This window comes from Odontesthes bonariensis, chromosome 5, assembly GCF_027942865.1.
Source record: "Odontesthes bonariensis isolate fOdoBon6 chromosome 5, fOdoBon6.hap1, whole genome shotgun sequence".
NCBI lineage: Eukaryota > Metazoa > Chordata > Actinopteri > Atheriniformes > Atherinopsidae > Odontesthes > Odontesthes bonariensis.
The window spans coordinates 34367099-34385656 of NC_134510.1; the positions used below are offsets into that span (position 1 = coordinate 34367099).

Sequence of the window (18558 nt, forward strand, 5' to 3'; positions counted from 1 at the left end):
TCCTTGGCTAAATATCAGATACAAACTGAAGAGCAATCAGAGCAGGGAGTGCAGTACACACTTGAAATTTTGCTGTTGCACTCAAACCTGTTTTCTTTGCTGTTGTGGCAGAAACGAACACACAGCACAACGTTTTCTCTTTAATTACACACCACAATCATTTGGACTGTTGTTTAAACATAGACTGCTTATAAGAAGTGGACGTGGCCACTGTGACGTCACCCAGTGGTTTGTGAACCGTTGTTTTCATTTCTTGACACCTGATTATACAATATGTGAAACGGTGAATCTAACTATGAATACCACAGGGAAATGGTTTGGCTTAATATTTAAAGTTGGTGTGTTTTAAACAGGATTTTATTTGAGTCACATGTCTTTTGGAGACTAGCATCCATCAGATGCATTGCACTTCAGCACCGGCTTCACATCTGATCTCGTTGGCTCCTTGGATCCTTTGTAACACGCATTGTTACAATATCAAGTTAATATGAAGACAAAGTTGTTCACTAACACATCCAGAAATGTAATGCATTTTCCTTCAGCCTTAGTTGTTAACGTTGTGTTTGAATGCAGTTTGATGCCAGACCTGCAGTGTAAAACTGGCTGAAAATGATGAGCTGAAAGACATCAAGCGATGTTTATTTTGTTTAATTCCTACTATAGCTCTATCATAATAAGCTGCATAATCAATAATAAGCTCAGTATCTTTATCTTGATACCAGTGTGACTGGTTTCCAGCCTGCACACCCTTTTCTTAATACACTGCAGCATGTTTTGACTTTTAAACCAAGCCGAAATGTCCTTCATTTTCATCTCATCTTTATCTGTCTTCTTCTCATCCACAACTCCTCTGTCTCTCTTTCATCTGCTAACATCCTTGGCTTCCTCCTGTTATTTTTTTGTCTCCCTCCATCTATTTTATCAAGTTTGAGGATGGCGAGTGGATTCTGGACACGCCTCAGTTTGTCCCGGCCACCTTTCTGGAGGAAACAGCTCTGGAGTGCCAGCTCCCCCAGGAGGACAGCCGGCTTCCTGCAGACTTGAACCAGGAAACTGTGACCAACGGACCGCTGGCCCGCTGGCAAATCAAAGTTAGTTATGTTTTCCGCAAAGGACACTGGTAAATCCTCTGAGAAGATTCACGCTAATCCCCTCCTATCAGGTTCCTCTTTTCTTCTTCTCTGATATAAATAATAATCCCAGAACAGTCCCACAGTAAATCTGCACTGGGGTAACTGGAAGCAGACAGATATGAAGGTTGGATAGTTGTCACTTGCTGTGGAAAGAAAAGACTTGGCCGGAGGTTTCCTTCATTTTCAGCTTGGCTCAGGGAGAAAGATGGACTCAGTGGTGTAAAACAGATGAGTTGGATCACATGACTGCCAAGTGCATTAAACAGAAGAAATCATGGGAATTCTCTTTCCCAGCAGTTAGATTTAGTAAACATGAGAACGTGTCACTGAGAAGAGCCATGTGAGAACCACAGCACCTACATCAGCGAGAGATTAATCTCAGACTTTACCTTGTAAATATTTGAGTAAATGACTCAGTCTGTGTGATTACTACTCGGTTTTTTAGTTTATTTGTTTAATGCTTTTTCCCAGTGATCCACAGTAATCAAGCTTCTGCTGATGGCAGGTTTCAAATGATGGCTACAGCTACAGTAACGCCAAGATACTGACTCTGTATGACGGAGCCTGTCAGGTCTGCAGCCTCAGCACAGAGGTCGTCTGCACACTGAGGGTGAGGCATCTTTCCTAATAATCCTTCATCCTATAGCCGGGGTTCTGTCATTCTTAAAGCTGGTTTGTGTTTATGTGAGGATGTAAAATAGTCATCCATTAGCAAAGCTCAGATGGAGCCTGGGAAATTTCATGGCGACGTTATAGCGTAGTATTAAAGTTTAAAGATTAAACACACATACCTGCTGTTGTGTGATGTCACAGCTGTACATCACACCAGACTTAACCCAGTATGGTTTGAAACTGCACCGTAGAGCTAAACTAAATTCTCTGACTCTACTTCTTGTGATGATATTCTTTACTGTTTCACATCATCTGAACTAAGTTAGCTTGGATTAATCAGAGTAAATCTTGAAGGTGCCACTACATCAAAATCTGTCTGAAATGAATGATTTTATGTCAGTTTTTTAATCTAAAAAGTCATCCACGATAAAAGTTTGTGCAGTCTAAAATGAGTTAATTTAATCATGATATGTGTAATATTTAACTGTTGATGGTTAATATATTGAATAATCGACTAGTTGCTTCAGCTCTTTATTAAACTGGAAGATGTAGAATTACTTGCAGGCTTTTCTGTAGCTTAGAAGGTGCATCTGAACCACCTAAAATGTATTTATGTCCCCTGGATGTACATTTTTAAAGTGAACTAGAATCCTTGTGTTATTGGAGTTTCATGCGGGCAATTGCTGAAATCGAGCTAGTATGCCCTAAAGAACCAAAAGTTAACACAACTTTTGTGATCTTGAGGCAGAGTTTGACTGAACTTTATGAGAAATGTCCATTGTTGGGCACAACAGTCGATCTTTAGGAACATAACACACAAAATACAAACTAATGTTATTTCAAGTCAACATTTGTAATGAGATTGTTTTTTCGATACTTTTAAATTCTACATTGTGCTGAATCGGTTGAGTATTACTACATTTCTTAGTATTATTACGATGAAATAATCCTTTTAAAACACCATTTACATCCAGCCAGGAGAGAAAGCCTTAAAACCCAACTGGAAATGCTGGAAGCTCTAATCTGCTTGTAATTTCGCGCTGACACTAAACACACTTTTGGTTATTTATTCTCTTCGTTTCCCAGGAAAAAACCTGCAACATCGAGGGTCTGTGTTACAGTGAAGGGGAGTCCAGTCCCAGCAGTCCCTGCCTCACATGTCGTCCGGGCTTGTCCAAGCACACATGGTCCATAGCAGATAGTGTGTACACAACATGTCTTTGGTTCATATTCTTCATTACACAGCTTTGTAGCTGGCGGCCACTTGGGGCAGTTTGGATGATTTGTCAGCAGGTCTGCGCAGATTAAATTGACTGAAGTTGCTTCTTTCCTCTGGCACTGATACGAAGACACCTTAACCTGATTGCTACGCTTTCTGTCCAACTTCACCGCTTCAACTCAAACTAGGTCAAACATTGCTCTGCGCTCTCTCCTGATGCAATAACAACATATTTAGAATTAACCTGAGAAGATTTAAAGGATAATATGAACAGAACAAGGTGTTCATTTGTTGCTTAGACTCACTATTGATAAAGCATCCATTCATGTATGACTGAACTACAGATAACAGCTCTTTAGGTTCATTTTTCATCGTAAAATAATCCTACTGATGTACACTGTCTTTATTTACTCATTTATCATGTTGTATTTTGGTGTTTCCTTGTGACCTATTGGCTATATGTGCCCATACAGATTTGATCTGTTAGAAGCTAAAGCTAATAACACTGTTTATGAAGCACAGTTATCGCTGGAACTACCTATTCCTGCCCAACATCTTTATTAACTTTGTCACTCCGTCTACATCAAGTCACCGATTGGTTTACTTAGTCTCTTCTCTCTGTTGTATCTACCATCAGAGAATGAGCCGCCACTGTTCCAGGCACCACCATTTCGTCTTCGCTCCTTCCAGGAGGAGAATTTTATCTACCAGCTCGAAGCTTCGGACCCCGAGGGATCGGCGGTTCTTTTCACATTGGTATCAGGTCCGGAGGGTGCGTCGCTGTCTCCGGCTGGCCTGCTGATGTGGAAGGCCACTGCTCGACCCACAGACGCACACATTTTCCAGTTTACTGTGACGGACGACTGCAATGCAGAAACCAGAGCCTCTGTGGAGGTAAAGAAATATCCGCATTATTCTGTTGAGCATTTGAATTGTTTTAAAGATTTTTAGAATATGTAACTGAATGCAAGTCTGTTCTGTAGTGCAGGACAGTCAAAAAACCCTTAAAACCCCTAACCCTAGATATTTTATGCCCTGTAAAAGCTTATTAAGGTTTATTTAGCATTAGATGAATCAGATTTATATTACAGAAGGGAGCAGGGAGGGGGACTTTTGGAGGATCCTGAAGCAGCAAAGTTGTTGACAAGAGCCTTTCACAGCCTGAAAAATATCCCTTTGGCCTTTGCTGCTTCTTCCCACTAGAGGGAGACAGTGATACGTATTTGAACTCCATATTATTCAATACAGGAAATAATAATTCAAGCTCTGTGTGTACATAAGGAATAGAAGCTCATAATTGCCAAACATATCTAAAAATTTGAATATATCTGAAAGAATAAAACTCAAATTTTGTTGGTATAAAAAGGTTATAAGACAGAGACATGAGGCACACTTACCTGCTGAAATGTCCTTTTCCTCCAGGTGTCTGTCCAGTCCTGCGAGTGTCTGAACGGAGCTTCATGTGCAACAAATGTCAACCTCCCTGCCGGCAGCGGGGTCTACATATGTGTGTGTCCCGCTGGATTTACAGGGGAGAGGTGTGAGGTTGACTTAGACGACTGTAAACCGAACCCCTGCAGACTGGGTCGCTGCATTGACGGACCCAACTCCTTTTCCTGTATCTGCCCCCCTGGAATGACAGGTAGGATCAGCTGTTCCCTTTTAAACAACCCCGGTACACTATGCAAATGTTAGTGTCATTTTATTCACCAAGTTAGATATTGGGAAACACAGGGACGTGACTTTATGACCCGGAAGGTCAGAGTTTAAACAACAATGAATTCTTGCTTTAAAATGATGTCATCTTATTCAGTTTACTGTAAATGAAATGTATGCAAATACCACCGTGCTTTTAAGATCTCCGATAGATGCTGCAGAGCTTTATTATCTCTGAGCTTTACAAACTATACCATCATTTTGGTTTTACTTTCAAATGAATGCTTGCTCAGCTGTCCTCTTGAAGATCTTGATCTCATTAACCAAGAACTGAAGTGAAGAGGCAATCAATTTCTCCTTAAAAGAGACCATACACTTTTACTTATTGTCAAGAAAGAAGTCTGAGTAAAAGTGCCAAACATTAGTAGTTTAAATGGTCGTGCATCATAACTTTAGTATAGCTGAAGTAAAAAGTGCATCTAAAGTAATGACATATTCCTTTATGATAAGTTTATCGTCATGATTTTCATACATTTGGCTGGTTTTGGAAGTCATTCGGTGTTCCTTTATCACCTCACGTGATGGTTGATGTGTTTACAGGCCGCACATGTAGAGAAGACATAGATGAGTGCGTCTCCCAGCCTTGCTTCGCTGGAGTGAGCTGCAACAACACAATGGGCTCGTTTATCTGTAGTTCGTGTCCACATGGATACAGTGGGGATGGGAAAAACTGCAACCGTAAGTACCATGTTAAATCCCAAGCTAGGCCTCACTTCTTTAATACTCCTTATCTTAGAGAATGTCGAAGGAACCGTGTACTGTAATGACTGATATCTTCTGGTTAAGGTGGATAAAGCAGGTAGGCTCAAATGCCACCAAACACACCATCCGGTGCTGCCAGAAGAAATATTTTAGAGCACATATGGAGCAGTCAGTGGTGGAAGAAGCATTTAGAGCCTTAAAACTCTCAATACTTCACACAAAACTTCTGCCTAAAGCCTTCTGGCTCAATACAGTCTTTTAACCTGCTCTTTGGCGTTTTTCATCAGCCAATAAGTCTGTTTTGTGAATAAAGTAGCTACAGAATGTTTTGACTTGTCTTACTGACTGTCGGCCGTGTATACGAGGGAAGCGGTTGTGACAGATCCTGCCTTAAGAATCCAAACTGTGCAATTTCTGCTTTTTGAAACAGGCAAAGTTTGTAGTTTGTGATAGCTGTAACTGTTTCCCTCTAAGGTAAGAAAAATGCGAATGGCAGAATATTTAGATTATAGCTTTTGGATGATATAATCTATTATTTCTCATAGATCTTTGTTATTGATACAAACAGTAACTTTTATAAAATTTCTGAGGTAGCGAGTACATTTCAAAGACTCAGTATTTCATTTTTTTTTAGCTAATTCTGTCATTTCTTTTGTTGGATCTTTGTGTGAATCTTTCTCAGAATTTCTAATAAGTACTGCAAGTTGAAAAAAAGTCCCATTAAACAGTTATCTTATCCTTTTGTTTCCGAGGTAACACCGGCTCTCCGGGTAAAGCGGTGATGTCACCAGCCAGAATACCGCAGGCTTCACTGAGGCCCAAACCTTGGAGCCCGTCGCCGTGCAGCAGAGGGCCGTGTTACCCCGGGGTTCAGTGCTTCGAGAGCATCCACGTGTCAGCGGGCTTCGCTTGTGGACCCTGCCCTCCTGGTCTCCAGGGAAACGGACAGGCATGCACAACAGTTGGTGAGTTACGACCAACGAATAACACCAGCAATCACACTTTGTTATGTGCAGAAAGTAAAAGAATGGATGTAATCGATGTAGTCGTAATGAGAAAGAGAAATAAACAACACAGGAAAATGGAGACATTTGCCTCTAAAGTTTCCTTTTCTGATTCTTTTTTTAATGACGTTATATATAAGTTATATTTCTTGTATGTGAAAATGAAAGTTTGGTTTATTACTGTTGAAGAAAAATGACACGCTTTGGTCAAAATAACATAGTTAGGCAGTACAGCAGCTCCTTTTTCTTCGATTTCTTCGACATGTGAATTTAAGTGGATCATTTCAGGGCACAGAGTGACCCGCTCGACTCCCCTCCGCCTCTCCCTTCCTCAGTGTCTGCTCTTTCTTTGTGATCTGCACTACTTAATAACCCTCAGACCACGCTGTGCTCCGACCACACACACCAAAGTGACATAAGAATACTTTACTGGTCATTTTCATCCTCAAATATTTACATCTCCTTCATCTGCGGTTGGACCATCTGGTTGTGAGTCATGTGTTGAACTGGCCCAAGTTCAAACCTGCCCGCACAATATAACGGCTGCTGGCTGGTTAGTAACACCACTGAAATGTTGCATCCTAATTTCTTTTATTTATTTATTTTAATGGTTCCATAAACTCTGAACTTCACTGTCACTTCATTCCTCTGTGTTTTGTTAAAGTTTTTAGCAGCTAACATTAAGAACTGTTGCTTATATGGACAATATTTAGTTGTTTATAACGGCTGCTATAAATGTTTTTGTAATGGCTGCCAATGGTGTTGCATTCATGTGCAAATTGGTAATCGGAATTTCCAACCTCCAGTAAAACATTAAATAATTCACATTAGATGTTGGGATATAAAACATTAAAATCAAAGTACAGGTAAAGCATTTTTTGCACATTTGTTTTTTCAGTTAAAATAACTGTATAACGAATTATGAGATTTGAGGTTAAAACAAAAAACAAGAGTAAAAGAGTTTCAAAGTCCCTCTTCCAAGATACAAATGCAGCATCATCTGAAGTTGAAGCTCGGCAGAGAAACGGAGAGAAGGCCGGACAACCTTGTAGAGTGACATACCTTAAACTTGCAAATCTGAACGGTTCAGTGTTAAATGTTCGTTTTGAGTTGGTAGTTGCACGGTAGACCTCAGACACCCAAATACGTGCTCTCAAGCACAGAAAAAGGTGCTTTTTCCATAAAATGTTCCCTTTGAAAATTTGCGACTCAAGACTGGAATGTTTTAATGTTGAAAATCAAGGCTGTTTTTGTTATTTTTTTAAGTCATATCCTCTAACTTCCAGTTTCTTACAGGTCAGGCCACAGTCACCAGTGGAGCAGATGATCACGCTCACATCCCCAAGTCCAATTCCAGTAAAGATAGGACTTCTACTTCCTCCTCCTCCTCCTTCTCATCCTCATCTTCATCTCCCACCTCATCCAGAGGACCGCCTGACAGGAAGCCGAAACCAGAGGCGACCAGCTCCGGCTCCAGGAGAGTTCCCTTCGTTGACAGAAAGGCCACGGCAACACTGCAGAATCAAACTGCTGCCAGAGTGTTTCCTCCCACTGTACACACAGGTGAGCCCACTGGGGTAAATCTGACCCCCGACCTCTCCGTTGGAGTCAGATGGAGGTCACCCGCACACCATGTGACCTGTGCGGACTCTCCCTGCTTCCCTGGTGTTCCCTGTGAGCCCACAGTCACAGGGTCCTTCCGATGTGGACGTTGCCCATACGGTTACACTGGGGATGGAGTCGTATGTAAAGGTAGGCAGTCTTCAGATCAGACTAACGGACCCAAATAATGTGGCTATAGCTTTAGTAACCCCTGCATGTATACGCTCAACTGGATTCAGCGAGACTAGGTGCGCATTTTCACACAGTCCAGACATATTTCAGTCAATAAAACTATTCTAAACTTCCCGTGCATGTAAACAGTTACACAGAGGGTGGTCCAATTAAAGGCCAAGTGAACTGTGCATATATAACGATGCTGAGTGAAACAGAGAAAAAGACCAGAAATCGGTTAAACTGTTTGAAAGCTGACCGATGTTGGTCTTAATCAATCTGTCTAACGTTTGCATGTTTTCAAAAAATCCTAATTTAATTTAGATTAATGTTACTGTGTTTAATAATTAGTGGATTTGTTGCCAGAACTTTGTTTTCATCAGCGTAGAACCGTTTTAATTTACTTAGAAACTGCTCTAAACAGTTTTACCTGCTCACCCAGCAAATCAATACAACAGCTGTAAGTGGGAAGATGAGTGAAATGAACAGAAAAAAGTCTCTGTATAATCACTCAGTTTTGACCAGATGCAGTTTTTTGCATTTTGGTTCTGTAGACCAAAATGTCTTCTTGTACAACAACAAAAGCAAATCCTAGAAAATAACCAACCATGTTACTCCCGGTTTACCCTGAGGCCAGTCATCAGATAAGTTTGGAATGACTTTATTCATCATTTTTGACAAAAAACAAGTGGATTAACTGACTAATCTTTCCACACAGTCGTATTTGATATAGCTGGAGGGATAATTCTTTGCGATATGGATTATTTTCTAACTTTTTAGTGTGTTGCTAGTATTTGCAAAACTTTTAGATGAGCAGAATCTTCCTGTTACAAATGAAAAGCTGAAATCAAAGCAAGGAAACAGAGATAACGTTGATACTGAGTGTGTACTGCTATTAGACTACGTTTCAACATATATCTCATATATGTCTCTCAAAGCCACAAAGGTTGCTGCTCAGTAAAACCCATAAACTGCTCCAAAGACCTGAAATTAAGCCTTTAACCTGCATATTTTGATGTCACCAGCAGTTAAAATTCTCTTTGGATTCCAGCCGTGTGCAGGTATCAGTGTGGGAGGAACATGGAGTGCAGTCTGCCCAACACCTGCACCTGCAAAGACGGTTACACCGGATACAGCTGTCACATAGGTGAGAACGAAAGGAGATGTTTATTTGTGCTGGAAACCATGCTAATTAACTCATCGCCACCTCTCCAGGTTGTGCATATTTTTCTCAGCGTCTGATTTCCCCACTTCTCTTCCTCTCAGCCGTGTGTCGACCTGACTGTAAGAACCAGGGCAAGTGTGTAACACCTGATGTGTGTGAATGCCCTGTGGGCTATGGAGGGCCCACCTGTGAGGAAGGTAACCTGGAATCACAGTCACACCTTTAAAACTTGCTGACAGACACCCTGCTCACAAGTTCCTGATGAGCGTCTCCGTGTCACACAACTCTGTGTTATTGTGCAGCGAGCTGCGAGCCGCCTTGCCGGCATGGAGGCACCTGCCTGGCCAGGAACCTGTGCACCTGCCCCTACGGCTACGTGGGACCCAGATGTGAAATCAGTGAGACCACACTTAAATCCTTTAAAGCGGGGAAACATTTAAAACACATTTAAAACTACCAGAGCAGAGAAAACAATTAAACTGGCAATTAAAAAAGCATATAAAACAATTTGTGGAAGCTTAAAAGAGTGAATGAAATATTAAACATGTTTAATAAAGACATGCAAAGGCACAATCTCCCTTAGTGACTAACCTCAACTTAGGAAGAGACGAAAGCCCAGACCGGAGGATCGAAGGGGTCTGGTGGTAGATTTAAGGTAAAGAAGTTCAGAAATGTGCTCGGAAGCAGACCCGTATAAAGCTTTAAAAAATAATTTAATATGCTATGCTATATCTTATGTTAAGCTGGAGTAATGCTGTGTGTTTTTCTATTTTTCTCGCTGAATGAGAGGCTAAATGAAGTATGACGTATCTGGTATGAGATAACTGGGCTGAAAGTCCGAACCTGCGGTGATTAAGGCTGTTGTAGCTGTTTTCATGTCAGTGCTACAGAGGATGGGCTTCAGCCTGGAAACATCCCTTAGCTGGAATTAGCTGTTTCTCCCCACTGAGTTTATCAGTTTGTCAAATTTCAGTTTTAAGGGATTTTTGGTATGTGCATGGAGGTTGGAAGATGATGTCCCCAGGTGATCCCTTGTCAGGTAGCCTGTAAATTCGTCATCTCATGACCTAACAAAGTCAAAAAAGTTAAAGTCTACACATTTGGTCAGAAACGGGGCAATTTAATGAAATTAGCAACATCCAAGCTGTGATCTGTAGCATAAGCTGTACTGTTGTTCAACCTGCTCGTGAGTATTGCTCTCAATCCTTTTTTTTAGAACAACTAAAGAAAATCCCTTTTAAAGCTGTTGGCAACTATGCCTAATCATTTGGTTGCTGCTGACCTCGCTGGTTCCTCAGTGATGGATTCAGATGACGAGGTTTCTGTAGTCAATGAAGCTGATTTCTCTCTCAGTGGTGTGTAACAGGCACTGTGAAAATGGAGGCGAGTGCGTTTCTCCTGATGTCTGTGAATGCAAACCTGGCTGGTACGGACCAACGTGTAACTCAGGTACGGCCTTACCTCTTACTGAGGGCTCATTGCTGAATGGCACAAAGCAACAAAACATGCAGCCTTTTCTCTGATGTATGATCTAACCTCCTGTCTCCTGCAGCCCTTTGTAACCCCGTCTGTCTGAACGGAGGAACCTGTGTGAAGCCCAACATCTGTGCCTGTCCCACTGGCTTCTATGGCTCTCAGTGTCAAATTGGTGAGACTGTGGTGAATAATTAAGCCAAATGTTTCTGCTCTGCTGTTGGACTGTAAAGGGAAATTGTGCTAATAGTTTTCAGTTCATCGGTTCTGTATAAATTTTCACTTTTTATTGAAATTACTGTCAATTTACTTCACCTCTGATACAGAGTCGCATAAAAAAATTCTGTCTTTTGTCTACAAATTCAGCTGTTTGCAGTCCTCCTTGTAAGAACGGAGGTCAGTGTATGAGGAACAATATATGCTCCTGCCCCGAAGGCTACACAGGAAAAAGGTGTCAGAAGAGTAAGTAACACCACAGCCTGTGTTTTTGAAGCACCGCTTATCAGAAAGTTGTTGGTAAAATCTGACATTTAACGCATTGACACATGTATCGCAGGTGTGTGTGAGCCGATGTGCATGAACAGAGGCAAGTGTGTGGGACCCAACACGTGCTCTTGTGCGTCAGGATGGAGGGGGAAGAGGTGTAACATACGTGAGTGATGAAATGCTTCAGTTATACTGCAGCAGGTCATAACAGTTGTAAAAGGTTTCATCTCAAATCGTCTCCTTAATGTGCAGTAACGTCACCTGGGGTTAGGTTGGAGGTTGAATAATTTAGACTCTAAACACTTCATCATCACATAATAAGGCTGCAGAACAGCAGTCGATTATAAAATACTCATGAAAGAAGCTGACTTTTTATATTCTGGTGTGTTCATATGAAAATTACACAACCTTTGCTTAATGTAAAACAAAAACATCTCATCTTTACAGAGTAATGATTCAAATCAAAACCAGCAATCGTGCACTTATCTATGTCTACGTCAACTACGAGTTGAGCTCAGCTGCTCAGAAATTTTCCCTTGTTGGCTAAGATTAGAATCAAGTCTGCGACTCGTTCAGTATCCGTTAAAGTTCAGGAGCCTGTGCTACAGAGCAGGATTAGTTCATTAGATTCTGGATTCTGAGCATCGTGAATCTGGTTCATTTCTTTCCAAACATCCCGACCGATTGATTCAATTGATTTAAAAAAGAAATGAAGATATTGGTGGCTGTACAGTTTGGGATTCTCTGTTAAATTGTAAAGGAACGTAACCTAAACTTAAAGAGCTTAATTAGTCTAAAGGTTATTGACTTTTAAAAATGTGGAACTAACTAAGATCATCACTGATCTATGAAACATTTCTTTCAGTGTAAGATCTCTGCAAAGTGAAGTGATATTTACATCCACATTCATCTTATAACAGGTGTGGAAAAACAATTAAAATAACTGAATAAACAAAACTTTTATTGATCATTTTACACTCACTGATTTGGATGGTTTAAACCAGGGATGGGCAACTTCCATGATAAAGAGGGCCAACATTTTTTCAGCACTATCATTGGAGGGCCACATGACCACGCATTTCGAATAATTGGATATGAAAGATGCTACAAATGATTCTCAATAAGAACACATTTTATATCAATTTATATCTGTATGTTTATTGCACCAACATACAACTATTTTCTGCATATAAATGCATTTTAACACGTCCTTAATAAGCAACAAAGACAAAACATTTGCTTAAAAAAAAGTGCAAAAAGGAATTTGAACTCCTTCATAATAAAGAACAAAACTGAAGATGTATTCTTCTTCCCATTTTGGCTGAAAAATGCGATTTTCTCGGTCAACTTTTCTCTTTTTGCCACTGCTAGTGGCCATGGCTCTTGACTTTCCTATTCGCTGTTGTGGAAAGCGGCCCGGGGCCCGATATTGTTGCATATGGCGCGCCCTCTATTAGTCAACAGTATAATTAATTTTTTTTATTTATTTTTTTAATCATTAAATTATCATTGATCTATTTGCGGGCCGTACTGAGTGAGGACGAGGGCCGTGTGCGGCCAATATATGAGTGTGATTGGGCATTAGGTGACCAGCGCCCCTTTCCACAGGAACAAACGCACACGCACAAATGGAAGTGGGAAAACCTGCGCTGACTTACTAAAGCCTGATAAGCTGCCATGTATTGCTCGGTGAGGTCACCACTGTTAGGGTCACTCAGACCAGATAACCAGAAGACACCCAGGACGTGTTGAATCTGCAGGGTCCTGGTCTTTCTTGTAATCATTGAAACAGTTGAAAAAATCCAAACGTATTTAGTTATGATCAGCATCAAGTCATCAATTGTGATGAAGCATTTTGTTCACGCCGCCATCTTTGTTCTCGCTGCAGCCGTCTGTCTGCAAAAGTGTAAGAACGGGGGCGAGTGTGTCGGACCAAACACCTGCCACTGTCCCATCGGCTGGGAAGGCCTCCAGTGTCAAACACGTGAGTTCATTAAGGACGCTTACACTTTACCTCAGTGACTCTGATTAGGACATGAAACTTTAAACTCTGCAAACTGTCGATTGTTGCTGCTTATTCAGTCACGTTTGATAAATCCTGCAGTGTATTTTTGCTGCGACTTGTTTTTATTTCCCTGCTTTGAACTCATTGCCTCATTAATTCTGCCTCTCTGCTCAGCGATTTGTAAGCGGCGATGCCTGAATGGAGCGCGCTGCGTGCTGCCCGGCCACTGCCACTGTCGGAAAGGCTACAAGGGCCTCACCTGTGCGATAAAGGTGAATATTGGAGCCATGGTTCATAAACGTTGCTCTGAGGGAAAAGGACTAAACAGCACTCATTATTCCAGGGCGAGAGGTTGTATTTCCTTTAGAGATACAACAGCATGTGATACTGCATCCCCTTTCTGGACATGTTAACAACTGTACCACATGACATCTGGATGGATTTATTTCATCAATATTTGTATCTTACAGGCATCACAAGCATGAGGATAAAAAAAAAAGGAGAAATAGGACGACAACAGAAGGCACAAAACAAGAGGAGAGCACCGGAAAGTGTTGTAAAAGCGTGTTTTGGTGGATGTTGGCGTGCGTGCCTCTGCACAGAGGGACTCCACGTGTTGCACTCGTGTTTTCGTGTTTCGTGTACCACTACCTCAAGCCTCAAAGTTACACATCTGTTAAAGGCATCAGCAGAGCTTTACACAGACACCATCGCTGTCGAGCAGAAACCTGTCAGTCGTTCTTTATGAATCAGTGCTATTGGACACACTTTGCACCAGGTTGTGGCTTTATTTTTTTAATTAGAGAAGAAGAATCTCCACCAGAAGCTGAAGCTGACACAGTAACTCCGTCAGAGCTTCAAACTTTTAGCAGAAGCTCACAGCTCTACTTCATTTCCATCCAGAAAGAAGCGCTGCCCACAGCAGAACTAAAGGTAAAGGGATTACATTTAACAACATAAAGTATTAAACATTAGAAAAACATTGGTCTTTTTTTAAATTCCACCAAGCATCAACACGCGGGTGTTATTTCAGAGCTGCCGTTACAAATGAACCAGTTTCAGTAGTTACTCACTCAGAAAGTGCAATTTATTACCAAGAAAACTGTAGTTTTAGGGTCTTTCTTCGCAATCCAGCTTAATTATAGCCTGATTTAACTTGTACCAATCAAATGTAAATTGTTTTTACTCATGAGAAACACAAGCTGCTTCATTTTGCTTCGTTTAGATGTACCAAAGACAGCGATGCTGATAATTCTCTAAAGAAACATGTTTATCTTTTCACGAAGATGTTGTTTTTAACTGACACCGTATATTCATCAATGTAGTTCCTATTTTTTATGGAGTTCCTCAAAGGTTTTCTTTTTAAACGAGAAGAATCAGATAAAATAAAGACAATGAAAAACTTCTTTCTTTTAGTTTTTTTTATTCTAATGAACTTTGAGAATACGTACAATGCAATTCTTTCATTTAATGACCAATTACAACAGAGTTGTAAGCATGTTTTCATAAGGTACGATTCTAAAATGAAACGGGTTTGTTTCTTTTAAAAGAGCTACATCACACAAGAAAAAAGACAATGGTTAGGCTATAGAAAAGTAACGGTCCTCACAGCCCCGTTTGCTCTAGTGTAACTTTTTCCTCTCCTCACAGTGAGGTCCAGAGAAAGGAGGGCGGCAGCGGCATTTGTTGGGAGAAATGCACTTCCCTCCGTTCAGGCAGGGCCGACTGCACACAGCTACAGCCGAGACAAAGAGGGGCAGAACAAACAAAAACAAAGCTTGTAAATTCTAACACCATAAATCCAGCAGCTGGCCACACAGGTGAGAAGTGCTGGAAGCTCTAATGTTACTCATACAACAAGCAGAGGGGAGACCAAAGCAGTTTGTGCTCGATCTTTGGGATAAGACTCAACTCACCAGTATGGCAGGCACCACCCAGCCATCCCTCTGGACAGCTGCAGATTCCTGGAGCCACACAGATCCCCCCGTTCCTGCAGCCTTGGGGACAAATGGCTGCTCGAGGAGACAAACCACAGAGAGATATTCTCAGCACGACGGGGGGCTCTGGCTTTAGCCACAAGTTGCACACATTTACCGGATCTTTATGCTGAATAAAAGGTCGCAGCGAGCAGATGTTCTGCTGAGCTAAAGTCGCTCTAAGCTCACCTTTAATCACAATATTTCTTAGCTGTTATTCAAAAACAAAAGCCTAATAGTAGAACTAACTTCTGTGAGAAGACAAGGAGTTAAAAGCTGGGGGATTTTTCTCTTTTCCTGGCCAGACGTGCCTCTTTTTCATTCTCATATTACATCCCCCCAGGCAAGAAATAGACCAACACAAACCCCCTGAAAAACGCTATTCTGACGTTTCTACACTTTGAGCTCCGTGCAGATACACTGTGATCATTTGTTGGGTGAACTTTGTTTTCCTTTGGACAGATCCAGGATCTTATTTACCACCAGTTTGCAGCCTGTATGCAAAGCTAAGCTACTGTAACCGGCTTCCTGCACATTGCTCTATGTTCACTCACAACTGTCGGCAAGAAATAAAAATACATTTCATTTGCTCTTTAAAATCTCTGTGTTTTCAAATTTAGATGTAACAAAAATAAATGTCTAACTCAAACTATAATAAACTGCAAAAACAAAAGATTTTCTTTAAATCATGACGACAACTTGGAGCCAGAAAAGCCTCAGAAACATGCAGGAAAATCTGCTGAATGCTCCAGCTGGAGAGAGCAGCTCCATATGGTGCTTTGACCTTTAGCACCGGCTGGGTGATTGGACGCACCGTGTTGGCATTTTGATCCGCTCCAGCTTGAGGGGCAGTTGCACTTGGCCACTCCGTTGACGGCGATGCATTCCCCTCCGTTCCAACATCCCCCATCACACATCACTGCAAAAGATGGGTCACACACCTATCAGCACGGACGTGCATCACATGTTAGAAAACCTCACATTTCTTAGTTTAACTGTTAATAATGCCTATATTTAATGTAGTTTACATTTAAGTCTGTTTCCTGTCTTGTCAAGTGTTCTTTTTTGCTGCTGTTTGCCTGTTAAAAGGTGGACAGCTGTGAGGAACAAGGGAAATTAAAAACCCATTAAACTACCAGCTGTCCGGGACAATATTCCTCAAAACAAGGTTTTTTTACAGGACTTTACAGGTTCACAATAAGTCCTTCCAAATAAAAGTAAACCCACTCACCTTTGTGACAGTATCTCCCTCCAAATCCTGGAAGACATCTGCATTTTCCAGGACGAAGACACTCTCCTCCATTTTTACATTTGGGATAACAGTTGGCTGCAAGGACATCCATCATTTAGTCATGAACATTATCACTATTCTAAATATTTTTAAATAGTGAGCTACTAAATATACTCTAAAAGTTTTAAAAATGTGTAGATGTCCTAACAGAACTGTAACAGGGACCCAGTCTTTGCTGTAAAAATCCATAAACTTCTATAAAAACATGCAGAACCGACAGGTTGGAACAGAAGTTCACCTCAAAATAAACATTAAAAAAAAAGGTCTGTAACATCACCATATTGGCAGGTTTCTCCTTCGTATCCCTTTGAGCAGAAACAAGTGTTGTTGCGGATGCAGACTCCTCCGTGTTCGCATGGCGGGTCGCACTTCGCTTTGGGGTCAAAAACGAACCCTACCGCGACTCCCCGGGGCGCGTCGGAACCTCCCGAGCAAATACCGACAAACGCGAGCAGGGAGGCAAAGAGGAAAAACGCTGATCCGTGACCCGCCGACACCATGGTTGGTTTTCTTCTGTCCTTCGGGTGGAAAATGGAAAAACACGGAGGTTAGGGAGAAAGTCTCCCGCAAAGTACCGAGACTTCTCCGCGACGCTCCTGCGCTGCACACAGAGAAGCTCCACGGGGCCGGGGGGCCGGGGGGCCGGGGGCAGCGCGCTGGGCGGGGCAGTGAGGGCCTCCTGGTGGGGAGCTGGGTGACCTGGATGGGCATTGTTGCTGGGTGGTAACTCAAGATTCAAGATTCAAGAGGGTTTATTGTCATTCCAGCCATATACATAGTACACAGTGCAATGAAATAACGTTTCTCGAGAAGTTTTCAGTGCAAACAAACAGCAACAACAAAGAACAGCTGGGACAACAAAGACAATACTAAAAATGCTACAAGTAACTGAAAGTGTGGTGCAAAAAAAAAAAAAAAAAAAGTTTGAAAAGTGTAAAAGTGCCCTCAAATGCACATTCAGTGGTTGGAGGAAACCAATTATTCTGCAGAAATACACTTCTTTTAAACTTGTTTGTAACTTTCGGTGTTAGGTAGCTACCCAGCACCTTCAATATAAATAGATTCAATAGAAATAAAAATAGCAAGTTAGCTTCATTTTATCTGTTGGTATTAGTCCACAATATATTTATTTTGATTAATGTACATTAACCTATACAAATCTAGTTAAATTGAAGCTACATAAGCCGACAGGGTGACTAAGTGTGGGGTTAAAAGGGAAACAGGATGGTCCTCTGTTTCCAAGGAAACAGGAAAGGAGTCTGTTCCGTCCCACAATTCCTTGCAGCTGCAGCGTTCAAACCAATGCTGGATTGTTTTCATCCAGTCATACTAACTATTACTTGTGTGGACAGATATGAGGACGGGAGTGTAAGTGTTGAGCAGCAGGTTACAAACCCTGGTGGTAATGTCCTGTTTTAGATCTCATTTTACTGGTATGATGTCAGCTCTGTGTAACAGTGTGTAACAGATTCCATTAGACGAAGTATCTAAAACACTTTTTGTTGAGTATTTATTGCACATTTTTGTAGTTTCAGTGCTGCAGACCCACATTACAGCTCTAAGTGTGGTCATGTTTTCCTGGAGAAGGCCTCCCACCATCTTTCCTTAAGCCCATGATGTTTTCCAGTGAGTAAGAGAAGAGCTTAAGCAAAGATGATCATAGGCAGCATAACTAAGGGATGTTTCAGGGTCACCTGGGCCAGGCCTAACTATAAGCTTCATCAACATGTTTCAGATCCACCTGAATCTTATTAAAAATGGTGATCTGGCAAACACTTCTCTAGTTTTCCAGGTAGATACTTTATTGATAAATGTACCCCAGCTTTACCACTTATTCCAAATCTCCACGTTGAGTTTAAATATCAGATTTGCATCTTTTGGCTCCGAACATTTGCAGTTACAGATAGGTCACACAGCACCTGCAGAACTGACATGAAGCTTTGCTGGATTTGGATTGGAAAACTGCAACCGCCAAGCTGTGACTGACAGCAGAAGGATGTGAG

The 18558-nt window shown here is 41.4% G+C and overlaps 2 protein-coding genes across 2 annotated transcripts in view; one reads left to right on the forward strand and one right to left on the reverse strand.

Moving 5' to 3' along the window:
* The window catches only part of vwde (von Willebrand factor D and EGF domains), a 29512-nt gene extending 14819 nt beyond the window's left edge, over window positions 1–14693 (forward strand). The window contains exons 14-31 of the mRNA XM_075466520.1: window positions 927–1091; window positions 1639–1743; window positions 2832–2946; window positions 3602–3858; window positions 4387–4606; window positions 5221–5358; window positions 6135–6347; window positions 7683–8138; window positions 9211–9306; window positions 9426–9521; window positions 9627–9722; window positions 10678–10773; window positions 10877–10972; window positions 11164–11259; window positions 11354–11449; window positions 13172–13267; window positions 13463–13560; window positions 13759–14693. Coding sequence (XP_075322635.1) covers window positions 927–1091; window positions 1639–1743; window positions 2832–2946; window positions 3602–3858; window positions 4387–4606; window positions 5221–5358; window positions 6135–6347; window positions 7683–8138; window positions 9211–9306; window positions 9426–9521; window positions 9627–9722; window positions 10678–10773; window positions 10877–10972; window positions 11164–11259; window positions 11354–11449; window positions 13172–13267; window positions 13463–13560; window positions 13759–13773 — 2550 coding nt within the window. The 3' untranslated portion in view covers window positions 13774–14693. The remainder of the gene's footprint in view (window positions 1–926; window positions 1092–1638; window positions 1744–2831; window positions 2947–3601; window positions 3859–4386; window positions 4607–5220; window positions 5359–6134; window positions 6348–7682; window positions 8139–9210; window positions 9307–9425; window positions 9522–9626; window positions 9723–10677; window positions 10774–10876; window positions 10973–11163; window positions 11260–11353; window positions 11450–13171; window positions 13268–13462; window positions 13561–13758) is intronic.
* Window positions 14694–14733: 40 nt separating this feature from the next.
* On the reverse strand, window positions 14734–17181 carry seraf (Schwann cell-specific EGF-like repeat autocrine factor). Its single transcript, XM_075466214.1, has 5 exons — window positions 16833–17181; window positions 16496–16591; window positions 16079–16183; window positions 15205–15300; window positions 14734–15023 (listed from the first exon to the last, which is right to left on the reverse strand). Exons 1-5 carry the CDS (start codon window positions 17053–17055, stop codon window positions 14911–14913), a joined length of 633 nt encoding a protein of 210 aa, XP_075322329.1. The 5' UTR covers window positions 17056–17181; the 3' UTR covers window positions 14734–14910.
* Between the last annotated feature and the right edge of the window lie 1377 nt (window positions 17182–18558).

What these genes read in the sequence shown, in the direction of transcription:
- seraf (XM_075466214.1), bottom strand. Translation starts at nt 17,055, where the DNA reads ATGGTGTCGGCGGGTCACGGATCAGCGTTTTTCCTCTTTGCCTCCCTG. An exon ending in AGGAGAAACCTGCCAATATG is followed by an intron (nt 16,592 to 16,832) that starts GTGATGTTACAG and finishes ATGTCCTTGCAG; the next exon opens with CCAACTGTTATCCCAAATGT. An exon ending in AGGGAGATACTGTCACAAAG is followed by an intron (nt 16,184 to 16,495) that starts GTGAGTGGGTTT and finishes CATCTTTTGCAG; the next exon opens with TGATGTGTGATGGGGGATGT.